This window comes from Pseudochaenichthys georgianus, chromosome 7 (assembly GCF_902827115.2).
Source record: "Pseudochaenichthys georgianus chromosome 7, fPseGeo1.2, whole genome shotgun sequence".
Classification (NCBI taxonomy): Eukaryota; Metazoa; Chordata; class Actinopteri; order Perciformes; family Channichthyidae; genus Pseudochaenichthys; species Pseudochaenichthys georgianus.
Genome location: NC_047509.1, coordinates 343,998 through 369,098, shown reverse-complemented (window position 1 = coordinate 369,098; position 25,101 = coordinate 343,998). Strand labels below are relative to the sequence as shown.

General features: G+C 44.5%; 1 protein-coding gene across 4 annotated transcripts in view; it reads left to right on the top strand.

Moving 5' to 3' along the window:
• LOC117449043 (protein NLRC3-like) overlaps positions 1 to 25,101 on the top strand; it is a 66,190-nt gene that overhangs the window by 31,908 nt on the left and 9,181 nt on the right. For 2 of the 4 annotated variants that reach the window (XM_071203677.1, XM_071203676.1), the window contains exons 4-9: positions 876 to 1,111; positions 1,303 to 3,103; positions 5,398 to 5,574; positions 13,300 to 13,473; positions 13,872 to 14,042; positions 14,468 to 14,508. In XM_071203677.1, coding sequence (XP_071059778.1) covers positions 876 to 1,111; positions 1,303 to 3,103; positions 5,398 to 5,574; positions 13,300 to 13,473; positions 13,872 to 14,042; positions 14,468 to 14,508 — 2,600 coding nt within the window. Of the gene's footprint in view, positions 1 to 875; positions 1,112 to 1,302; positions 3,104 to 5,397; positions 5,575 to 5,692; positions 5,882 to 13,299; positions 13,474 to 13,871; positions 14,043 to 14,467; positions 14,509 to 25,101 lie in introns of those variants that run through there. The other 2 variants (XM_071203678.1, XM_071203679.1) reach the window with 2 other exon arrangements.

Here is a 25,101-nt window from a genome sequence, read left to right as displayed (position 1 = left end):
GAGACTGTAGCGAATATTCGAATAATCGAATAATCGCTGGCATCCCTATTTCGCCGTGTGACTGCATGTGCCGAACCGTGACGTCCGAACCGTGACGGTACGGGACGAATACGGATACCGTTACACCCCTAGTGGCATAACATGGTTTTAAATGGCAAAGATATTGATAAATACTCACTAGAAACTAACTATAAGGTCCAAAACATGATTTACTACTTGGGCATGTTTATGATGTGTATTTTAAAGATGTTTATTAATAATAGTGATAACCTGGTGAGCTGGTTGTGTTTAGCATTAGCAGATATAACAGAGCTTTGTGTGATTACATGTAGAGTCAATGCAAAGACCCAGATCCGTGCCTGGCAACACCAAGAAAGTGAAGAGGTGAAATTCATGTCAGCTGCGTATTCGTGCAGCGTGACACATTTCATCTTTCATTAAATTTCATTTGTTCCGTTCATGGTATGCACAACTGAATATATAACAAACATTTACAAAACATGTCTCTATAAACACACCTTTGACCGAAAAGGAGAAGGGAGAAGAAAATCTTCTATGACCTGCCCCTTTCTAAAAACATAAACAGATGTTCTGTCCTTCATATGTTCTTATTCACAGCCACACATCACAGCATCGTAGGATAATAAGAGAAACACAAAAACGTACTAACAAAAATACTTAGTTCCCACTTGACAGTTAACGGAAAGAAACAACAACAACAACAACAACAACAAAAAAACATCACATGAACAAGGAAAAGTGCAGCACCCTCACCTGAGTCCTACTGGAGGAGAAGAGTCTTGAGAGTGACGTTTGTGACGCTCTGCCCATTGGTGAGAATCAGCTGCACTAATGTAAAGTGTTCATCTCCACAGAGGGAAGAGGAAGAGTGGTGGTCCTGTGGAGGAGCAGCTGTCCAGCTGTGCTCTGTGTCAGGACGTCCTGAAGGATCCAGTCTCTACCAGCTGTGGACACTGGTTCTGCAGACAGTGCATCGCCTCATACTGGGAGCAGAGACCTCCATCAGGAGACCCCTCCTGTCCCCAGTGTGGGAAAAGATCCAGAACCAGAGCTGGACTGCAGACAGCCAGTCAGACCAGAACTGTCCGAGGTAAGAGGCCGAACACACGCAGCGTCTTATTCCTATTCCTGGTTCCTTTGTTTCTGAATAGGTGTACTGTTGTAGAGCAGAGACAGTAAGCTGTTTATACAACATTTAAACTCAGTCTGTTTGTTGTTTTATTGTTATAATTAGATTCTCAGAGCATTTTCCTCATTCTCTCATGTTTCCTTCTCTTCCAGCAGATAGTGGTCTGCAGGAGGTTCTAGATGAACATAGGCTCAGTCTGAGGAGGAGATGTGAACATGTGACTGAAGGAACTGGTCAAAGTGAAACCCTCCTCAACAGCATCTTCACTGAGCTCTACATCACACACGGCCAGAGTGAAGAGGTTAATACCCAACATGAGGTGAGGCAGCTGGAGACAGCTTCCAAGAAGAAGCCCCTCCATGACACTCCAATCAAGTGCCAGGACATCTTTAAAGCCTTACCTGACCAACAGACTCCCATCAGAGCGGTCCTGACCAACGGAGTCGCTGGAGTTGGAAAAACCTTCTCAGTGCAGAAGTTCACTCTGGACTGGGCCGAGGGTTTGGGAAACCAAGATGTCAGTCTGGTGATCCCGCTCTCCTTCAGGGAGCTGAACCTGATCAAAGGTGAGCAGTACAGTCTTCTCAGGCTGCTCCATGTTTTCCATCCAACCTTACAGAAGGTCACAGCAGAGCAGCTGGCTGTCTGCAAAGTGCTGCTCATCTTTGACGGCCTGGATGAAAGCAGACTTTCTCTGGACATCAGAAACAGTGAGGTTGTGTCTGATGTCTCTCAGCAGTCCTCAGTCAACGTGCTGCTGACAAACCTCATCAGGGGGAAGCTGCTTCCCTCGGCTCTAGTCTGGATAACTTCCAGACCTGCAGCGGCCAATGAGATCCCTCCTGAGTGTGTGGACAGGGTGACAGAAGTACGAGGCTTCACTGACGCCCAGAAGGAGGAGTACTTCAGGAGGAGATCGAGTGATGAAGACCTGTCCAGCAGAATCATCTCTCACATCAAGAGCTCCAGGAGCCTCCACATCATGTGTATGATCCCAGTCTTCTGCTGGATCACTGCTGCAGTTCTGGACCACATGTTGACTACAGACCAGAGAGGAGAGCTGCCCCAGACCCTCACTGACATGTACTCACACTTCCTGCTGGTCCAGACCAAGAGGAAGAAGCAGAAGTATGAAGAGGGACATGAGACGAGTCCACAGCAGCTGACGGAGGCTGACAGGGAGCTTCTTCTGAAGCTGGGGAGGCTGGCGTTTGAACATCTGGAGAAAGGAGACATCATGTTCTACCAAGAAGACCTGCAGCGCTGTGGCCTTGATGCCACCGAGGCCTTGGTGCACTCAGGAGTTTGTACAGAGATCTTCAGAAGAGAGAGTGTGATCTTCCAGAAAACCGTCTACTGCTTTGTTCATCTGAGCGTTCAGGAGTTTCTGGCTGCAGTCTACGTGTTCCACTGTTACACCAACAGAGACACAGCGGTACTGAAGGACTTCCTGCAGGGAGTCTATAAAAACAGCAGAGATCAGGATTACCCATCCCTAGATGTCTTCCTTGAGAGAGCCATGGAGAAATCCCTCCAAAGTAGAAATGGCCACCTGGACCTGTTTGTCCGCTTTCTCCACGGCCTCTCTCTGGAGTCCAACCAGAGACTGTTAGGAGGCCTGCTGGGTCGCACAGACAACAGACCAGAAACCATCCAGAGAGCCATCAACAACCTGAAGGAGATGAGCAGTAGATCCTCTCCTGACAGGATGATCAACATCTTACACTGTCTGACAGAGATGAAGGACCACTCAGTACATCAGGAGATCACAGAGTTCCTGAAGTCAGAGAACAGATCAGAGGAGGAACTCTCCGAGATCCACTGCTCTGCTCTGGCCTACATGCTACAGATGTCAGAGGAGGTTCTGGATGAGTTGGACCTGGATCAGTACACCACATCACAGGAGGGACGACTGAGACTGCTTCCAGCTGTGAGGAACTGCAGGAAGTTCAAGTAAGTCCAGATGTGATTAACTTTATAAACTAATGTGGATCAGGAGTTTAATTATTCAAATAAACACTATAACATTTCTGCTGTTTAAATACTGAGAGCAAAATAAAACCAACACTGTTCTTCTATTTATAATAATAGTTAAACTGAAGCGTTCCTCTCTTCATATTGAGTGATGGAGGCGACATGTCAAACACATGGAGGACTTGAGAGGTTTCTCAGCATGTGATCACACCACACAGCAGGACTTACAGTTATCACAGAAACATGTTATTGTTACTTTCTTTTCTCTTTGCTTTTTAAGAAAATATTCACAAAGCATACAGAACAAAATAAACACATCTAAGCACATAGATTAACTACATAACAGATGACCAATCTGAAAAGACATAATTAAATAATAGTATTAATAATGTTAGAAATAAAAGAATGGATACATTATGAATACTCAGGTACACATTAATTATATTCACTATGTTGTTCTATACGGACCCATTCCTCCCACCTTTCCTCAAAGATATGCATTTGGTTTCTAATCTAGTTGATTTCTCCGTTACATAGATTTCATTTACTAAGTTATTCCATTGTGAGTTTACTAAGTTATTATCTTTCAGACAATTCCTCGTCACTTGTTTGATGGTCTCTTTTCTAATGACCAGAAATAGATGGGAATCTTTTTGTATCTCCTCTGGTGTTCCCCCAGTGATAGGGACAATGGGTTTTTGTTGAGAGAACAAGATATCGGACATTTCTCTTCCAACTGTCTCCCAGAAGTCTCCCAACACATTACAGGCCCAGAATATATGTGTCTGGTTTCTGCTCAGCGCGTTCTCTCCAGCGTTTTGAAGTGAGGCTTTCTTTGTATTCACTTTGAATCTGGGGTGTCTTAGAGTGTGGAATTAAAAGCTTCATGTGTTTTCTTTCCAGTAGTTTGAGTTGGTTGTGTTATGAATGTTTCTGCACATGTGTTACCAATCTACTGGTATATTGCAGGATCATTCATCCCCCATTGATCTGTTGCATTTCATTTCAAACCTTTATTTAACCAGATTGGTCCCATTGAGATCATAGATCAATTTTCAAGGGAGACCTGCAGCATATAGGGTCCACATGAAACATAAAACAATAAAGGACATTATACATTATATTTACAGGATACATAGTTAGAGACATTTACAAGTCCCCATAGTATCAACGAGCATTTCATTTAGCCTAGCTTTAAAGACATGCAGAGGAATGAGATTGCTCAGTTTCAATTCTTGCTGAAGATTGTTCCGAGCAAGTGGAGCTGCGCACATAAAAGCTGTCTCACCTGAGACAGTCCTTGCTCTTGGCACATCTAACAAGACTACATCATGCCATCTCAGACAGTAGCTGCTTGCAACTCTCTGTGTCTCAGAGAGCAGATGTAATACGGGAGTTTACCCAACAAAGCTTCATAAATAAATAAAAGTTACATTAATAATAATGTGTTCCCAATCTACTGGTATATTGCAGGATCATTCATTCCCCATTGATCTGTTGCATTGATAATACTGTGTTCACCTTGATTTCTTTATTCTAATATTTGAACCATCTTAGTTAGAAATGTTGTTTCCACTCCAGGGTCATAAACTGTAAGCATGTATTTTATCAATGGCTTGATGTCTTGAAAAGATCTCTTTTTTAAATGCCGGAAAGATAACTCCTCACTTGGAGAGTCTGAATAAATGCTATTTGAGTAAATCATATTGTAACGAACGCTGTTCAAAGGATTTCACGTCTTTATCCCCGAACACGTTTTGATCACAATGTGTTGGAGTTTAAAATCAGATCTATATCATGTCCCACCAACAACAGAGTAATGTCTTAATGCTGAGATACTGGGAACATCTGATGGTATCAAGTTCAACACATTGAAACTTTATTGGTTTGTTAATTGTGTTTGTGTGCGCAATAAATGCTCAGATGCTCAGAGAAGCCAAAACATCCTTCATCCATCCTTCATCCATCCTTCATCCATCCTTCATCCATCATTCACATCCAAATGTTAACTAACATTTCAATATGAACATCTCTAATATCGTCAAGTGATTCATTTAACTTCTGTTTCTTTGGTAACAGTCAGTGACAGCAGGAGCACAGACATGTGATCAGATCACACTGACAACTCATTACACTCTATTATCATATATTATATTAAATGGACCAACAGCAAAGGTCTATCAGAACATGTTAAATCTTTTTCATCAAATGCTTGAGGTTAATATAATGTTTCCTCTTTTTTAACACATGTTGTAATATATGTTTTATTATAGACTTGGTAAGCTCTATGGACTCTCAGAGACTGAGTGGGAAGTCGTGGCCTCAGCTCTGAAGTCTGACCCCTCCCACCTGAGAGATCTGGACCTGAGTAACAACAAACTGCAGGGTTCAGAAGTGAAGCTGCTGAGTTCTGGACTAAAGAGTCCAAACTGCAGACTGGAGGCTCTCAGGTCAGTTCACTGACTGCAGTTCATATTGATCTGTTTGTGTTTATGATTTTCTGAATTTGAACAAATACGATGTTGTTGTTATTTGTTCCGTTTCTGCTAATGACTGAATATTGATCAGAGTAACAGAGAGAAGGTGAATGTGTGAGGGGGAGAGTTTGAGCTTCCACAGACTCACCCTGAGCTCCAGGAGTCAGTGGAGATGCTGTCAGTACTGAGGAGCTGTGAGGGAGATGAAGGAGTTGTTCAACATCTGATCAAAGTTAAAGTTCCAGATTATCAGTGGATTGTTTCTGCATCATCTCTGACATTAAAACGATAGTTACGGCTGTAACTACGGTTCTATGAGTCCCGGATGACCGCCAGAGGCGGTGCTTTAAGCACTGGATATGTCCATCGCGCGCATGCGCAGCTCGAGTACCAATAACAACAAAGTCACCTGTGACCCACGTGACACCGGCTATATCAGCCGGTGTCGTCAGAGGATCTGTTCCCAGAATCTTCTCGCGAGCACACAAGAATTCTGAGTGACAGGGAACTCTGGCGGTCATCCGGGACTCATAGAACCGTAGTTACAGCCGTAACTATCGTTCTATTTCGTCCCTACTGACCGCCAGAGGCGGTGCTTTAAGCACTGGATGATTTATACCAACAATGTCATGAAGAATCCAAGCCCTTGCTCACCACTGGAAGCAGCGGAGCTCGGCAAAAGGACCACGCCCAAAGAATGGGGAGTGGCGACATTGACCTGATGACAACTGGAGAATGTGCCAGAAGACGCCCACGACGCCGCGGCGCAAATGGTCTCCAGGGGCACCCCTCTCAGGGCAGCCCAATATGTTGAGATGCTCCTTGTAGAGTGGCATCTCAGCCTGATGGCAGGGGGCGGCCACTGGCCCCGTAAGCCTGTGAGATGGTATCGACAACCCAGTGGGGCAGCCACTAGGCTTGTTTGAGACACATTGCGGCTCGCCTCGAAAGTAGACGAGAGTAGCCGATCGCAGCCGGGGGAGGTGTCAAAAAGCTCGTCTTAAGTCGGACAGCTCGGACTCGGAGTCGGCTTGACTGGCTGGGTTTGCAATGGCGGAAATTGCGTTGGCGTTTTTCGTTGCAGATGAAGTGGATGCAATAGAAATCCCACATGTATTGTATGGAGAATGTAATTTGATTTAATCTTGCCATTTTAAATGATGTATTCAATAAATAAGGTTAAACCAAATCATTACATTACAATAGATTTTATTTTAATGATTTGGTTTAACTTAAAGAGAAACTTTATTGTTATTGCACATATTACAGGTACTGAGACAACGAAATGCAGTTTAGCTTCTAACCAGGAGTGCAACAAGCAGTGAAGTGGAAAGTAATGTACACAATCTACAGAATAACATGTAGAATGAATTGAATGATGAATAAACAGTGTGTATTAATACACTAGATATCAGTCTGTGAGCAGTATGAACAGTGTGTATGAATATGCTAAGATATATAAAGTATGAAAACGGTAAGCAGTATAGTATAACATATATAGATATTAATTTCATGATGATAAACATTGTGGAACAATGATGAAAAATGGGAATGGATGTGGCGACGTAAAACTGACACAAAACAACAACAAACATTTGCCAGCCAATTGGAGAGTTTCATCAGCAGCACGTGGTAAAAACCACCAATGAGCGCTCAGCTCGAGATACCAGCGAGCCGTTTCCCATCAAGCATTTCGCTTCCGCAGCTCGTGGAGAGCAACTGCGCCAACTCGCCTCGCCTCGCTCTCAAGGCTGCGGGCGTCTTTGTCCCGCGAGATTTCAAAGTCTCATGTGGGCGAGCCTCCAGAGCAAGTCGGACACAATGACTAACCATCATGCAACACACTAGCAAGACGTTGATCGCAACTGCGCAGGTCTGCGCAGGTCTTGCTTGTCTTGCTTGTCTCAAACAAGCCTACTGGTTAGAGGGCATAACCTCCTTTAGTGCCGCCAGGGCAAACTCAAGAGTTGCTCCTCCTGCCGTATACAGGCAGTAGCCTTGATATATGCCCTTTGGGCACCCCCAGGGCACAGCAACTTCGACGTGCCGTACTCCTGAATGTCAAAGCGTGCCAGCTGGGCAGGCTGATTGAAGTGGGTTTGTGGAAGGACCCCGGGCGGGAATGCCACATTTGCCCAAAGGGCAACGCCTGAGAGTCTCACCTCGGGCATGTATTGTTTATGGAGAGGACATGCAACTCCCCGACTCGCTTCCCTGAGGCTATGGCAAGCAGAAATGCTGCCTTCGTGGGCAGCCACCTAAGCCCCACCTGGGCCAGGGGCTCGAAGGGAGGAGATGATAGGGCATCCGGCAGCAGGGGCAGGTCCCAAGCCGGAGCCCTCTGGGTGCAAAGGGGACGCTGCCGTAATGCCCCTCTCATAAAGAGGGACACCGACCTGTGGCACCCCGCCGTGGCGCCGTCGACCCGAACATGTCGGGCAGAAATCGCAGCCACATAAATTCAGAGTGGAGTGAGAACGTCCACCATCTAGAAGGGACTGTTGTCTAAGCAACAATGTACATGCTGTCCCCAAGGAACACGCACATTCTTGCCCCCCAGTTGGGGTAGAAAGTGTGTGAGTGCAAGCTGCACCCGAAGCTCTAGCACGTTGACCCGGCGCGCACTCTGCTGGGCAGACCGCTGACCCTGAACGGTCCTGCCCTGCCGCACTGCACCCCACCCTGAGAGACATGCACCTATGGTGATGGTCTCCTGGCGGGATGGGATGGGATGGCGCCCATGGGCACGCCTACCAGGAGATAGGCCCTGCCCCTCCAGCGTGACAGAGAGTGGAGCAATGCTGCGACACCCTGACTTCCCTGTGCCTGTGCCACTTGGCGTCCAAGTGAAGGCTGTTCAGCCACATCTGCATGGGGCGCAACGACAGCGGGCCTAAGGGCCCAGCGGCCGAGGCAGCTGCCAGTCTGCCCAAGGGCCGGAGGAACTGAATATAAGGCACCCTCTTGCCCGGCCCACGTGGAAGTAGGCATCCCTCGGTTGGGAACCACTCCACCTGTGCGTATGCAGTAGTCAGCATATAGAATGGCAGCACCTTCAGGAATCTGTTGATTCCTCTGAGGTCCAAGATCGGGCGAAATCCGCCAACTTTCTTGCTCACGAGAAAGTATGTCGAGAAGAACCCCCTGGCTAAGCAGAGGGTCTTACTGGCTTGATTGCGTCCTTGGACAGATGACGGACAACTCTTGGCCCAGGGCTAGGGCCCCTGCCGGATCGCTGACGATTAGGGTTGGGTATCGTTTGAATTTCCACGATTCCGATTCCGATTCCGATTCTACTTTTCGATTCCGGTTCTTAACGGTTCTCGATTCCGGTTCTTTGAGGGGCAGGGTAAAAAAAATGTTACATGCTTCTTCCACCAAAAAAATTACATTTATTCGAGAAACTTTTACACAGGTTAGTTTACAGTAATATTCACATTAATCAGTCTGTTTATATTCACTGCTATGTAACTGTAACCTGAGAACCACTGAAGCTACAACAGTGCAACAGTCCAACTTTTAAAGAACAGTTCTTGTTGAGAAAAACCAGCATATCTGCCTTCTCAGGCATACCGGGAAGAAATGTTTGAACATTTTGAAGTAAAATGCTTCAATCTGGTACACTTTAAGCAGAATTACTAGAGACTAGATCTAGGGGGTACAACTCTAAACACCCATATGAAAAAGATCGGTTTACATTTTAATAATTAAATAAGTATGTGAGCATAACCAGTAACCTACCATAGCCAATAACAAATACATGTAACGTATTTTATTTTTGTTGTTCATTCATATCTTATTTTACTATTTTATTTATGCATATTTTTTGTATCTCTCCAGTTTAAAACGATATGTCTGGTTTACTGTCCTATAGTATACATTGGAATGATTTCAAACCTGTTTTATCCCAATAATTATAAAGGAGAGCCTTGGAAATATGTGTTTACGTAAATTGTGATCAAAACGTTTGAGACCCACTGAGATAACTTAGACTAAAGTGAACTATCTCAACCCTCAGAGTCCTTTACCTCCTTTAGTCTGACTGGAGAGGACTCTCTTCCACATCATTGTAGAAACATCTTCTTCTTCCGTTAGAGCAGCTAGCACAAGATGCTAATAACAACAGCGCCCTCCCTTTCTCCCTCGCTCACTCGCACTTTGGCTGTGAGCTGCGGTTGCCAGATAAGCCAACATCCCCCATTTTCATCACTTACAGCGCCCATCGTACAGGGGAAATGAAAATTGTAACCGGGATGAAAAGGGTATTACATTTACTTAATTATGAATGTTGTTACATCAAGGCCAACAATTAGGATGAGCACCAACGGTCAAAACAAATTGTTTTCCTCCCAGAGCTGCCAGCGCAGCGCCTCCACAGATCTGGCGCCCTAGGCGAACATCTATAACGCCAGTGCGATGGGCCGGCCCTGGTCTCAGGTTACACTGTAGAAAGTGTAGGTACAACGCTACATCTCCCGCCCCGCTGCAGGCATATAGTAGGCTACGGAGAGCGGCGAGAAACATTTCCTCAGGCATCGAAAAGCGGAACCGAAATTCACATTTCTAAATGATGCCGTTGGAATCGAAATGTTGGAACCGGTTCCGGTTCGGAACCGGTTCTCGGTACCCAACCCTACTGACGACTGTCAATTAGACCCAGCAGAGGGCTAGGGGCCGGAGCTGCGGTCCGTACCCCTGGGTTAAGGTGAAAACCACCCAAGGGACGTACAGACTGCCCAGAAACTGAGCTGCTGCTGGGAAAGCAGCCACCGACCACACCCGGGATTTCAAGGCCCAGCCCCCCGGACCCTGGAGCCTCTTGGGGGGCTCTGGTAAGGCTCTGGGGCACGAGGCCGCCTGGAAGGCGGGCGACCTGGGGCACGAAAGTCATTGGGAGGCGGTTGAGTGGGCCGCTAAGACCTCTGCAGACCACCCCTGTAATCCGGCGGCTGAGTGCGGCTGCTAGAGCGGCCCCTGGGCCTGCTGGGAGCGGGCACAGGTCTGCGAAGACCCGAGTGCTGCTGCCTGGTCTGCCTAGCTTGGGCGGCACGCTCCAGTGCCTGCAGGGCAGCTGACCTAAACAGCTCCCCTGGCTCGACTGGTACGCTACGGAGGACTCTCCGTCAACCGAAGGACTCTCCGTCAAGGTGCGACAGCCGAAGGAGGTGCGCCAACCGAAGGAGGGGCGCCAACCGAAGGAGGAGCGCCAACCGAAGGAGGAGCGCCAACCGAAGGAGGGGGGGGGGGGGGGGGGACTTCACTGGTTGAGTTAGAGACGAATGCCAGATGCAGCATAACCGGGAGCGGGTGCGGAAACACAGCCTTCACCAGCTACCTGCTTAACGGAAAAACAGGGCAGTTCCGCATCTACCAGGAGCGGGGGCGAGAACACTGCCTTCACTGGTTGAGTTAGAGACGAATGCCAGATGCAGCGTAACCGGGAGCGGGTGCGGGAACACAGCCTTCACCAGCTACCTGCTTAACAGAAAAACAAGGCAGTTTGGCGTCTACCAGGAGCGGGGGCGAGAACTGCCTTCACTGGTTGAGTTAGAGACGAATGCCAGATGCAGCGTAACCGGGAGCGGGTGCGGAAACACAGCCTTCACCGGCTACCTGCTTAACGGGAAGAGTAGAGCTGTGCTACTACTCGCCGAACAGAAAAAGGGATGTAGCTACATCCGCATTACCGGTAGAGGGAGCGGGAGCGAGAGCACTGCCTTCACCTAGCTGGGTAAAATAAAGAAGCTAACAGTATACGCAAGACGTTAGCCGAGAGGCTGCTGCTAACGATCAAGCGAGATCAAGTCAAATAACACACATGTTTAAGACCAGATAACTAGCTTCTAAAAAAGAGAACAGCACAGAGCCATAGTTACAGCAGTAACCATGGCCAGGGCTCACACGGCATATAACCGTAGTTACAGTAGTAACTATGGCCAGTACTTACACGGCTTAGAACCGTAGTTACAGTCGTAACTATGGCCAGAACTTACACAGCATAGAGCCATAGTTACAGTAGTAACTCTGGCCCGTACTTGCACGGCTTGGAACCGTAGTTACAGTAGTAACTATGGCCAGTACTTACATGGCTTAGAACCGTAGTTACAGTAGTAACTATGGCCAGTACTTACACAGCATAGAGCCGTAGTTACGGTATTGACTATGGCCAGTACTTGCACGGCTTGGAACCGTAGTTACAGTAGTAATTATGGCCAGTACTTACGGCTTAGAACCTTAGTTACAGTATTAACTATGGCCAGTACTTACACAGCATAGAGCCGTAGTTACGGTATTGACTATGGCCAGTACTTGCATGGCTTGGAACCGTAGTTACAGTAGTAATTATGGCCAGTACTTACGGCTTAGAACCGTAGTTACAGTAGTAACTATGGCCAGTACTTACACAGCATAGAGCCGTAGTTACGGTATTGCCTATGGCCAGTACTTGCACGGCTTGGAACCGTAGTTACAGTAGTAATTATGGCCAGTACTTACAGCTTAGAACCGTAGTTACAGTAGTAACTGTGGCCAGTACTTGCACGGCTTGGAACCATAGTTACAGTAGTAATTATGGCCAGTACTTACGGCTTAGAACCTTAGTTACATTAGTAACTGTGGCCGGTGCCTAAAAGTGTCAGCCAACGGCTGCCCACTAGACAATATAATATTGGGAGGATGAAATCCTCCTTAATGGCCACACATGCAGAGCACACAGCACACACAGTGAAGATTGTTCTCTGCATATCGTCCTAGTGCTAGGAGTCTAGTACTAGGAGCAGTAAATACAACGATATAGCGCTACTGCAACCATACCATGCGTTTACCGGGAGCGGGAGCGAGAGCACTGCCCTCACCGGCTGAGTTAAATAATGAAGCTTAACAGTACATGCAAGGTGTTAGCCAAGCGGCTGCTGCTAACAATCAAGCGACCAAGTCAGAACACACATGTTAAGACCAGATAATAGCTTCTAAGAAATAGAAAGTACTTACCTTACTCTCTGCATCTAAACGAAAAACGGGTTTAAAGTATGACACTCTGGGCTTCCATACTAAATTGAATGAGGGACGCAGCCAAAGCTGTGACTCAAATGCTAATGATAGCTCGGGCACAATGCCACAAGCAGAACTTTCAAAAGAGCATAAGGGCAACTTTATGGGAGAGGAAGCGGGAACACTGTCGTCACCAGAAAGTCTAAGCCACAAAAAATAAGACGGCAATCAGGACAACTTGGCTGGGAGCGGGTGCGGGGACACAGCCATCACCAGCAACAAGCTGACACAAACCTGTCTGTCGAGGCTCTGCACAGCCGGCCACAGCTCCTGGAGGACGCGTTAACGACCCGTAGCTCCGAGTGTCAGTCGCGCAGCTGCACACGGCCAGCTGCTTGCAGAGAAATCCCTCCGATCAAACGTTCAAACCTGAACGCTGGAGGCTACAAAAATGTAGCCACGGTACCCTCGCGCAGCGAGAAGATGAAAGGAACAGATATAGCCGGTGTCACGTGGGTCACAGGTGACTTTGGTGTTATTGGTACTCGAGCTGCGCATGCGTGCAATGGACATATCCAGTGCTTAAAGTACCGCCTCTGGGTAGGGACGAAATAGAACCCTGTTTGACTCTGAACAGATTATTAAACCTGGAGTTATTTCAAACGGGAACATTGTTTTCTCAAGTTACATCATGTATTCTTTCTTCAGTCTGAGGTGCTGCTGGTTGTCAGAGATCAGCTGTTCTGCTCTGATCTCAGCTCTGAAGTCCAACATCCATCTGAGAGATCTGGAGCTGAGTCAGATATATGCTCTGCAGGATTCAGGAGTGGAGCTGCTGAGAGATCTTCTGGAGAGTCCAGACTGCAGACTGGAGACCCTCAGGTCAGTTCACTGACTCTGTTACTGCTGGAGATCTCACATGTTCACTTTGTAACTGAACCTCATTTATATTCATTAATAACTAACATCCACAGAGTTATAAATGTCCTTTTATTCATGTTTCATTTTTAAGAGTAAGAAGTAAGAACTGCAGACATACATGTTGACTGTTTCTTAAAGGAACTGTAATAGATGTTAGTTGTGAAAAGTAAATCTATGTATTTAATATTTAGTAAACGATAACGTCTGAATAAAGGTCATCTGAAGTCATTTTAGTTTTACATGATAAAGTTCACTTTCTGAAGTAGACAGATTTTTCTGTTCAGATTCATTTAAATGTTGAGAAACATCTGATTGGATTATAAACTGATTTTTATCCTCATCATGTTTGCTTTATTCAGTCTGAGTGGCTGCAGGTTGTCAGAGATCAGCTGTTCTGCTCTGGCCTCAGCTCTGAAGTCCAACCTCCATCTGAGAGATCTGGACCTGAGTCTCAACGATCTGCAGGATTCAGGAGAGAAGCTGCTGAGAGATCTTCTGGAGAGTCCAGACTGCAGACTGGAGACCCTCAGGTCAGTACGGGGTCTCTGCTGGTTCAGCAGTATTGTATGAAACACAGGGAGGTGTTTCTCTCACTGGGAAACAGATCAGTGATGTTACCCACTGACTGCAGGCTCTCTCATTCTTCCATCAACTAGAGAAGGCCAGCTGGAAATGCAAAGCCACGTTTAGTCAGTCATCAACTTTCCACCAGACGTATGGGGTTTGACAGAAGAGTGGGAAAGGTAGTCTGTGTTTGATGGGATGTGTTCAGCTCCTTGACTAATGGCTGTTACTTCCTGTCATGCAGCTGAGAGCTGTGGCAGTCAGTCGTAGTGTTTGCAGAGAAGATATGATGGGATGTAAAGCATGAGATCAGGACTCTGAAGCTGACTCAAAGAACAAACACTTATTTTAAACTGAATCCATAACTGTTGGATTGTGTTCATCCCTACAGGATCAGAGATGAGACGATCAGAGCCACGATCCAGAAGACCTGTGAGTACTGAATATCCTCCATTCATCCAGACATGAAACTCTTTGATGGAGCACGTCCTCAGAGGAAAACAACACTCTGGTTTCTCTCTCTTCATCATTTTGGCTGTTTCTCTTTGTTTCATCATCATCATTATTCTCTCTGGAGTTTTCTCAATACTCAAATTTCCCCTCCTCGACTCCTATCCTCGATACTTAGTCCCGCCCAGTGCCCACAGGATATGCGAGCGGAGGAGCCGAGGAGGGGAGCCGAGGAGAGAGGAGGGGAAGCAGCAGGCGGTTAGAGAAATGAGAACTCCTCTCCTCTGAGCGGTCATTTTAAAGAGACGTCCATTAATGATGACAGGAGGCACAGCAGCCCTCTGTCTGATGGACAGATGTGTTCACACTTATATATTTACTTTGATTCATTCACAGTGCGGTATAATGAGACAATAACAGGCTACAGATGCGGACACACACACACACACATATATTTATGTAAATATATAGGCTACAATTTCAGAATCAAACAAGTATGAGAGCACTCTCATAATAACGTAACACAATCAGAGACTGGATATATATATATTATTTATTGAGGTTTCACCTCAGTTTTTCTGGGATTCCAGACGAATCTGCTCAGGTTTGATTTGTTCTCAGTTTATTCATAACGGGGCGAGTTTGAGACGTAAAGAGTATCAATCAATCAATCAATGTTTATTTATATAGCTCAATATCACAAATGTTACATTTGTCTCAGTGGTCTTCACAGTGTGTACAGAATATCAGTATGACAAAACGACACCCTCTCTCCTTAGACCCTCTGTCCTTAGACCCTCTGTTCTTAGACCCTCTGTCCTTAGACCCTCACATCGTACAAGGAAAAACTTCCGGAGAAAACCCACAGTTTAAAGGGAAACATGGGAGAAACCTCAGGGAGAGCAACAGAGGAGGGATCCCTCTCCCAGGACGGACAGACGTGCAATAGATGCCGCGTGTAAATTGAAAAGATAATACATTTGCAACATAGGTAGACCAAATGTTTGGAAATGCATGTGTGTATAATAGGAAGAGGAATCTACGAGGATATCCATCCAGGACCGATGATCCATTACATTACATTACATTACATTATAACGGAATCCGGAGTCATGGATGATCCAGGACCACAGCCATGACTCGCGATCCAGGGCTCACGATCCAGGACACAGGACCGCAGGATCATCCATGACTCCGGATCCCGGCGTATATAGACACCAAAAAGAAAGACATTTGGGGAAGCTGGGTTAATCGGAACATGAGAGTACACAGGTATAGACAGAGAGAAGGAAGAAGTAAGATGTCCCCCGACACACTAAGCCTATATCAGCAAAACTAGGGGCTGAATCTAATCAGCCCTAACTATAAGCTTTATCAAAAAGGAAGGTCTTAAGCGCACTCTTAAAAACGGATAGGGTGTCTGCCGCCCGAACACAAACTGGAAGCTGATTCCACAAATGTGGAGCTTGATAAGAAAAGGCTCTGGCTCCCATTGTACTTTTAGAGACTCTAGGAACAACCAACAACCCTGCATTCTTGGAACGCAATGCCCTAGTAGGACAGTAGGGTATAATGAGTTCTTTAAGGTAAGATGGCGCCTGCCCATTAAGGGCTTTGTAGGCGAGAAGAAGAATTTTAAATTATATCCTGTGTTCTATAGGGAGCCAGTGTAAGGCAGCCAGAACAGGAGTAATGTGGTCCCTTTTCCTAACTCTGGTTAGTACACGAGCTGCAGCATTTTGAATCAGCTGAAGCCACTTGACTGACTTCTTGGTACTCCCTGATAATAAAGAGTTACAATAATCCAGCCTAGAAGTAACAAATGCATGGACTAGTGTCTCTGCATCGTTTTGAGGCAAGATATGCCTGATTTTTGCAATGTTACGTAGATGGAAGTAAGCGGTCCTTGAAATTGATTTTATGTGGGCGTTAAAGGATAAATCCTGATCAAATATAACACCAAGATTCCTTACAGTCTCACTGGAGGCCAAATTAATGCCATCCATAGTTAGTATATCTTTAGATAATTTGTTTCGTAGATTCTTCGGGCCAAGTACAATAACTTCAGTTTTGGTCGTGTTTAACATCAAAAAGTTTAAGGTCATCCACGTTTTTAAGTCCTTAAGGCAGTCTTGAATTTTATTTAGATGATTCATTTCATCAGGTTTGATTGATAAATATAGTTGAGTATCATCCACATAACAATAAAAGTTGACAGAATGATTCCTTATAATATTGCCTAACGGAAGTATATATAATGTGAACAAAATAGGTCCGAGCACTGAGCCCTGTGGCACTCCATGGCTAACTTTGGTTTGCGTGGAAGATTCATCGTTAACACGTACAAACTGAGAGCGTTCAGATAGATAGGACCTAAACCAGCCTAAAGCAGTTCCCTGTATGCCAACTAAGTGCTCTAGTCTTTGCAATAGGATATCATGGTCGATAGTATCAAATGCAGCACTGAGATCGAGCAAAACAAGAATAGAGACATGTCCCTTGTCTGAGGCTATTAGAATGTCATTTGTGACTTTAACCAGAGCTGTCTCTGTGCTATGATGTGTTCTAAAGCCAGTCTGAAAATCTTCAAATAAATCATTGTTTTTTAAGTAATCACACAACTGTTTTGCGACCGCTTTCTCAAGAATTTTTGAGAGGAACGGAAGATTAGAAATAGGTCTATAGTTGGCTAAAACCTCTGGATCGAGGTTGTGCTTTTTAAGAAGCGGTGTTATCACTGCTACTTCGAATGATTGTGGAACATAGCCTGATAATAAAGACATATTCATAATATTTAATAAAGAACTGCTAATTAATGGAAACACTTCCTTCAACAGCTTGGTTGGAATTGGGTCTAACATGCATGTTGATGGTTTAGAAGAGAGAATCATTTAATGTAATTGTTCAAGGTTTATGGCTGAAAAGCATTCAAGTTTACTATCTAGTGTAATATTAGAACTTACGTTTCCGGGAGCTGTTGATAACACTATACTGGTCGAAGGCAAGAGGTCATTATTTTGTTTCTAAGAGTAACAATTTTATCGTTAAAAAAGCACATCAAATCATTACTACTGAGTGCTATGGGAATAGAAGGCTCAATCGAGCTGTGGCTCTCTGTCAGCCTGGCTACAGTGCTGAAAAGAAATCTTGCATTATTCTTAAGGCCCTGACACACCAACCCGATTTTGGGAGTCAGAGGCTGTCAGAGGCTGTCGGGCATTCGCGGCGCCGTAGTCAGGTTGGTGTGTCCCGCACCGTCGACCGTGACACGCCTTATTTGGACTGCCAGACCCGATGCATGGCCGATTCAACATGTTGAATCGGCAGTCGGTCTGGCAGTCGGACCAAATAATCACTCTGATTGGCTGTTCAGCTAGCAAATCAGTGCATGAGAAGCGAAGCGGAAGTGAGGGACGTAAACAAACGATTTAAGAAGGCACACACAGACTGCTATTCATTTTCATCTCATCATGGCGATCTGGAATGATGCAAACGAAGACCTGCTCATCACCTTGATCCAGGAGAGGCCAGCTCTGTATGATATTACGGAGAAAAGATACTCTTCTTCTTCTCTGTCTTCCGGTTGTTGCCTCTTTTGAATGACGAATACACACTACCGCCGCCTGCTGGTAAGGAGAGTTATTGCCACTCATGCACTGAAGTCGGTGCGGTGTGTTCCCGTGCGAAACATGGCCACAACGCAGGAGAACACGGCCAGGCAACAGCCGACTTCAGCGTCGGCTAGTCCTCTGGTGACTGCTTGGTGTGTCAGGGCCTTTATTCTCATCTATTAATGAAGAGTAGTAGGCTGCTCTCGCTTTACGCAGTGCTTTCTTATATTCATTGAGAGTAATATGCCAAATTAAACGAGATTCTTCAAGTTTAGTGGAACGCCATATCCTTTCAAGTTGTCTAGACTTTTGCTTTATTTTGCGGGTTTCGGCATTATGCCATGGAGCTAATCTATGTTGTTTTATTTTCTTCTTTTTCAAAGGAGCAACAGAGTCTAATTTTATTCGCAGCGCATCTATAGCACCATCAACAACATGATCAATTTGGGGTGGTGTACATTTTGTATAAGTTTCCTCCCTTACATGCAGACATGCTATCGGGTTAAGTATTGGTGGAATCTCTTCCTTAAATTTGGCTATAGCACTAACAGATAGGTTTCTGCTGCAGGAGCTTTTGACTAATGCTTTGTAGTCTCGTAATAGTACTTCAAAAGTTACTAAGAAATGGTCGGATAAAGCAGGATTATGCGGTTCGACTAATAGTTGCTCAATTTCAATACCATAAGTCAGTACAAGGTCGAGAGTGTGATTATAGCAGTGGGTTGGTTTATTTACACTCTGACAGAAACCAACAGAATCTAATATAGAGTTAAATGCAACAGTAAGGCTATTTTTATCATCGTCAACATGAATATTAAAGTCACCTACGATAATTACTTTATCTGTTTTAAGTGCCAAAGTTAAAGAACCTGGGGCCTCATTTATAACGCCGTGCGTAGGATTCACGTGGGAAGGTTGCTTTCGTAGTAGAAATCCAAAAAATAGGTACAGAAATTTCCCGACATTTTCCGATTCACCAAACATTGCGCACCAGCGAGGAAAGTGCGTATGGCACTTCCTACGCCGGTTTCCCTTTATAAATCACAACCGACTCGAAATGCGGTGCAGCTTTTGCGGGCTTCACGTAACGCCCATATTTGCCTATAAATAGTCAAAAAAACGCGAAAATTCATTCATTCATTTTGACTGACTTTATGAAGAAGATCGCAGGAAATGACGACAGAACAGCTAAAAACAGACATCTCACACCGTGTCAGATTTTGGTTATTTTGGGGAGGTCGAGATAAATCATATTGTTTGGTGGATTCAGTTCGAACCAGAGTAGCAGCATGGAGGTCGGATCACCAAAATAAATAAATAAGTGGTCCGAAAAAGGTTCATGACAAAATAAATACACATAGCCTTCCTCAGGCAGTGTGTTTGTACCGGGGACAGGAGACACCCCCTTGATGAGAAACTGTAAGAAGTGAACGGGGAATCCCCCCGGAGTGGAGTCATGACGACTGGATCTGAATTATGTTTTTGGTGGTTTGTGTTCCAGCTGTCGATCCACTGCAGCCTGTGCATCTCAACCCCCCCCCCCTCCCCCCGCTCCCCGCAGCAACTCTATATCCACCAGTTAAAGGAAATACAACTAATGTGTTGTGTTATATTAGCTGTACAATTTACCACATATGGTGTTCTTAGCTTCCATACCTCCTGTGTTTTACGACCGACTTATCAAGTCTTAGCAAACGGCATAAAACATGATTAAACATGATAGTATATAAAACCATGCTCGTACAACCTGAAATGCAAAACGGCGTCAGTTTAGACGTAATTCTGTCCTTCTGCTTACCGCATCATTTATGAGAAAACATTTCATAACATTAACACAACATATTCGAGGTGGTTTTCAATAACATATCCGTATTTATTTATTTCTCCAAGTTATGTTTTTGTGTGCACTGAGGAGTCGCAAACAGGCGTTAGTTTAATCATTTTAAGATTGGCTTTAATCAATTTGTGAAAATGAATTCTTCATATATGATAAATGAGAGGTAACATTTTATTTATGGTATTATTTCCACATATTTCTCTCCATTCTTCCTTCTGCCAACGGTGTCGCAGTTTCTCGTCTCCCGTTGTTGTGCTTAGTGCGTACGCATGGGTTAGAGTTTGCGTGGAGGACCGCACATTTTCCCGTCAAGTTAGTATTTTATAAATCGGAAACATTGCGTAGAAACTGGCGTACGCCATTCTTTGAGCGTATATCCCTTTATAAATGAGGCCCCTGGTGCACGATACACTGTAACAAATAAGATTGGCTGCAAAGTTTTCCAGGTCGGATGCGTAAGACTAAAAACGAGGCTTTCAAAGGAGGTATAATTTAATTTTGGTTTAGTATTGATAAGTAAACTTGAGTCAAAGATTGCTGCAACTCCACCTCCTCGGCCCGTGCCTCGGGCAATATGAGTATTGATATGGCTGGGTGGAGTGGCCTCATTTATGCTGACATATTCTTCATGTCTCAACCAAGTTTCAGTGAGACAGCATATATCAATATTATAATCTGATATTAAATCATTTACCAATATTGCTTTAGATACTAGAGACCTTATGTTTAAGAGACCACATTTAATCTTCCTGTTTTGTTGCACTGTAGTAGTTGTTACATTTACTTTTATTAGGTTATTATGTGTGACACCTCTATTAGGTTTTACCTTAAATTGTCCTTGGGCAGACACACACACCGCTAATATTGGGTATTTTATTGGGTTCGGGATTCCTATGGATGACTGCCTAGGAGAGAGCGCAGAGAAGCGTGTAAGACTGCGACTCCGCCTCCTGGTCTCAACTCCAGTTCGTCATGGATTAAGTCCACAAAGCCCTGAAATGTTTGCCGAAATGAGATCTGCACCTTCCAAAGTAGGATGAATGCCGTCTCTCTTAATCAGACCAGGTTTTCCCCAGAAGGCTGTCCAATTAGTTACGAAGCCCACATTGTTTGCTGGGCACCACCAAGACAACCAGCGCTGAAATGATGACATGCGGCTATACATGTCATCATTGATCAGATTGGGGAGGGGACCAGAGAAGATTACGGTGTCTGACATTGTTTTAGCATAACTACACACCGACTCCACATTAACTTTGGTGCATTCTGATTGGCGTAAACGAACATCATTACCACCGACGTGAATAACAATCCTACTGTATTTACGTTTATTTTTAGCCAGCAGTTTAAGATGCGCCTCAACGTCGCCCGTTCTGGCCCCCGGAATGCATGTGACTGTGGAGGCTTCGGTCTCTAAATTCACGTGTCTCATAATAGAGCTACCAATAACCAGAGTTGGCTTCTCAGCGGGTGTCTCGCTGAGTGGGGAATATCTGTTGGATACGTGAACGGGTTGGTGGGGACCTGCAGGTTTCGTGTTGTGCCCCTTCTGAACAGTCACCCAGTCTCCCTGCTGCTCGGGAGTTGCCGGTCCGCACTGGCTAACATGGGCTTTACTGTAGCTGAGTTACTTTCTAAGATGCGGAGCCGGGCTTCTATGGCTATGATTCCCGCCTCCAACCTAACAACTATACTACATTTAACACATGTATCGGTACCAGTAAAGGAGGCCGGGAAGTAACCAAACATGAGACAGGAAGAGCAGGAAATAACACCCGAGGGTGGGGAAAGAGCCATGGCTAGCTATCAAGCTAAAGTAGCTACCGTTAGCAAACCCGAAAAGAGTGTAGGCAACTGTGGAGATGCAGTCGCTAAGAGAAGGAGAGTTGTGAGTGCTTAATCTGTAGTAACGTGTGATTACAACGTCAGGCAGTTGCCGTGATCAAGAGTTTTAAAACGATCGATTAATATAGATAATAAGCTATCAGCAACAGAACAGGCACACGGGATACCCGGAGAGGACAACAACAACAACCGGAAGTTACAACATGCTTACCGCAATAGTGGTCCGTGTAGAGTACACATATCTTGTACTTTAGTAAAAGTAGAAGTACTCAGATATTGTTCTTGAGTAAAAGTAGAAGTCCTCAGATCTGGTTCTTGAGTAAAAGCAGAAGTACTCAGATCTTGTACTTGAGTAAAAGTAGAAGTACTCAGATCTTGTTCTTGAGTAAAAGTAAAAGTACTCAGGTCTTGTACTTGAGTAAAAGCAGAAGTACTCAGATCTTGTACTTGAGTAAAAGTAGAAGTACTCAGATCTTGTTCTTGAGTAAAAGTAGAAGTACTCAGATCTTGTACTTGAGTAAAAGTAGAAGTACTCAGATCTTGTTCTTGAGTAAAAGTAGAAGTACCAGAGTGTAGGAATACTCTGTTACAGTAAAAGTCCTGCATTCAAAATGTTCCTCAAGTGAAAGTAGAAAAGTACATACATACATGTAGTGGAGTAAAAGTACACCATGTACCTCTGAACTGTAGTGGAGTAGAAGTACAAAGTAGCATAACATGCAAATACTCAAGTAAAGTACAAGTACCTTAACATTTGACTTAAGTTTAGTAAATGTACTTAGTTACTTCCCACCTCTGAGTGTGAGCCTGATCTATCGAAAGGTTCGTTTTTTTCAAGCAAAAATTACCAACGGATTTAACCAGTGAAAAATATTTAAAATAACAATATTAAAACATGAATGCGGCAAATAAATTATGACAATATAGTTATTTGTAAATGAATGTTACTCTCTGTTTGCTCGAAAGTTGCTGAGATTTGAATGAATCATACTTTTTTTTAAATGATGAAACTCCAGAGGCTTCGTTTTAAAACATCTTTTAACAGTTTGAACACTGAACGCCGACTGAGACTCAGTTAAATGATGATGTGTTGGAACAGCAAATCCTCCATATATTACTGAGCATGTATTGACGGATGACGGTACGCATCATAAACCCCTCAGCATGCTGTGTTTTTGGCTGATGATGATCTCATGCTCTTCATCAGAGAAGCAGCAGAGAGGCTCCTCATCTCAACACACACACACACACACACACTCACTGTAACAACAGAGTGTGTGTTTCATGCTTTCTATAGATACGGTTTTCATCCAGCTGCTTCAGTGCTGGAGAGGTTTCTGTGAGCTTTGATGCTGCAGGTTGAAGTGAAGCAGGATGAGATGGAGGAGGCGTACTCGCTGTGATCCATTTGAATGAAAGCATCAGCTGAATGTGATGAGATATGGAGGGCTGTGCAGGAGGCAGCTGTCGTCAGTGAGTCTGTCTGAGATGAGATACTTCTGTCTGATGCTATCATGGAGAGGATAAGGGCCAAAAGTGATTCTATTTATTTTAATGCAGCGATGAAAGAGACACTTTTCTGCTTGTTGTGGTGTTTTCCCTTTTAGTGTGTTTAGTGAAACTGGGCTCTGGTTTCAGACAGAGGGTGAAAAGAGGTGCTGCAGCACAGACAGTATGAGACACTACACATACTGATATACGCCTGAACATCAGCAGGAGAGGACTCTTTAAAGTAGAGACACTACATACTGATATACACCTGAACATCAGCAGGAGAGGACTCTTTAAAGTAGAGACACGACATACTGATATACACCTGAACATCAGCAGGAGAGGACTCTTTAAAGTAGAGACACTAGATACTGATATACACCTGAACATCAGCAGGAGAGGACTCTTTAAAGTAGAGACACTACATACTGATATACACCTGAACATCAGCAGGAGAGGACTCTTTAAAGTAGAGACACTACATACTGACATACACCTGAACATCAGCAGGAGAGGACTCTTTAAAGTAGAGACACTAGATACTGATATACACCTGAACATCAGCAGGAGAGGACTCTTTAAAGTAGAGACACTACATACTGATATACACCTGAACATCAGCAGGAGAGGACTCTTTAAAGTAGAGACACCACATACTGATATACACCTGAACATCAGCAGGAGAGGACTCTTTAAAGTAGAGACACTACATACTGATATACACCTGAACATCAGCAGGAGAGGACTCTTTAAAGTAGAGACACTACATACTGATATACACCTGAACATCAGCAGGAGAGGACTCTTTAAAGTAGAGACACCACATACTGATATACACCTGAACATCAGCAGGAGAGGACTCTTTAAAGTAGAGACACTACATACTGATATACACCTGAACATCAGCAGGAGAGGACTCTTTAAAGTAGAGACACTACATACTGATATACACCTGAACATCAGCAGGAGAGGACTCTTTAAAGTAGAGACCCTACATACTGATATACACCTGAACATCAGCAGGAGAGGACTCTTTAAAGTAGAGACACTACATGCTGATATACACCTGAACATCAGCAGGAGAGGACTCTTTAAAGTAGAGACACTACACACTGATATACACTTGAACATCAGCAGGAGAGGACTCTTTAAAGTAGAGACACTACATACTGATATACACCTGAACATCAGCAGGAGAGGACTCTTTAAAGTAGAGTCACTACATACTGATATACACCTGAACATCAGCAGGAGAGGACTCTTTAAAGTAGAGACACTACATACTGATATACACCTGAACATCAGCAGGAGAGGACTCTTTAAAGTAGAGACACTACATACTGATATACACCTGAACATCAGCAGGAGAGGACTCTTTAAAGTAGAGACACTAGATACTGATATACACCTGAACATCAGCAGGAGAGGACTCTTTAAAGTAGAGACACTACATACTGATATACACCTGAACATCAGCAGGAGAGGACTCTTTAAAGTAGAGACACTACATACTGACATACACCTGAACATCAGCAGGAGAGGACTCTTTAAAGTAGAGACACTAGATACTGATATACACCTGAACATCAGCAGGAGAGGACTCTTTAAAGTAGAGACACTACATACTGATATACACCTGAACATCAGCAGGAGAGGACTCTTTAAAGTAGAGACACCACATACTGATATACACCTGAACATCAGCAGGAGAGGACTCTTTAAAGTAGAGACACTACATACTGATATACACCTGAACATCAGCAGGAGAGGACTCTTTAAAGTAGAGACACT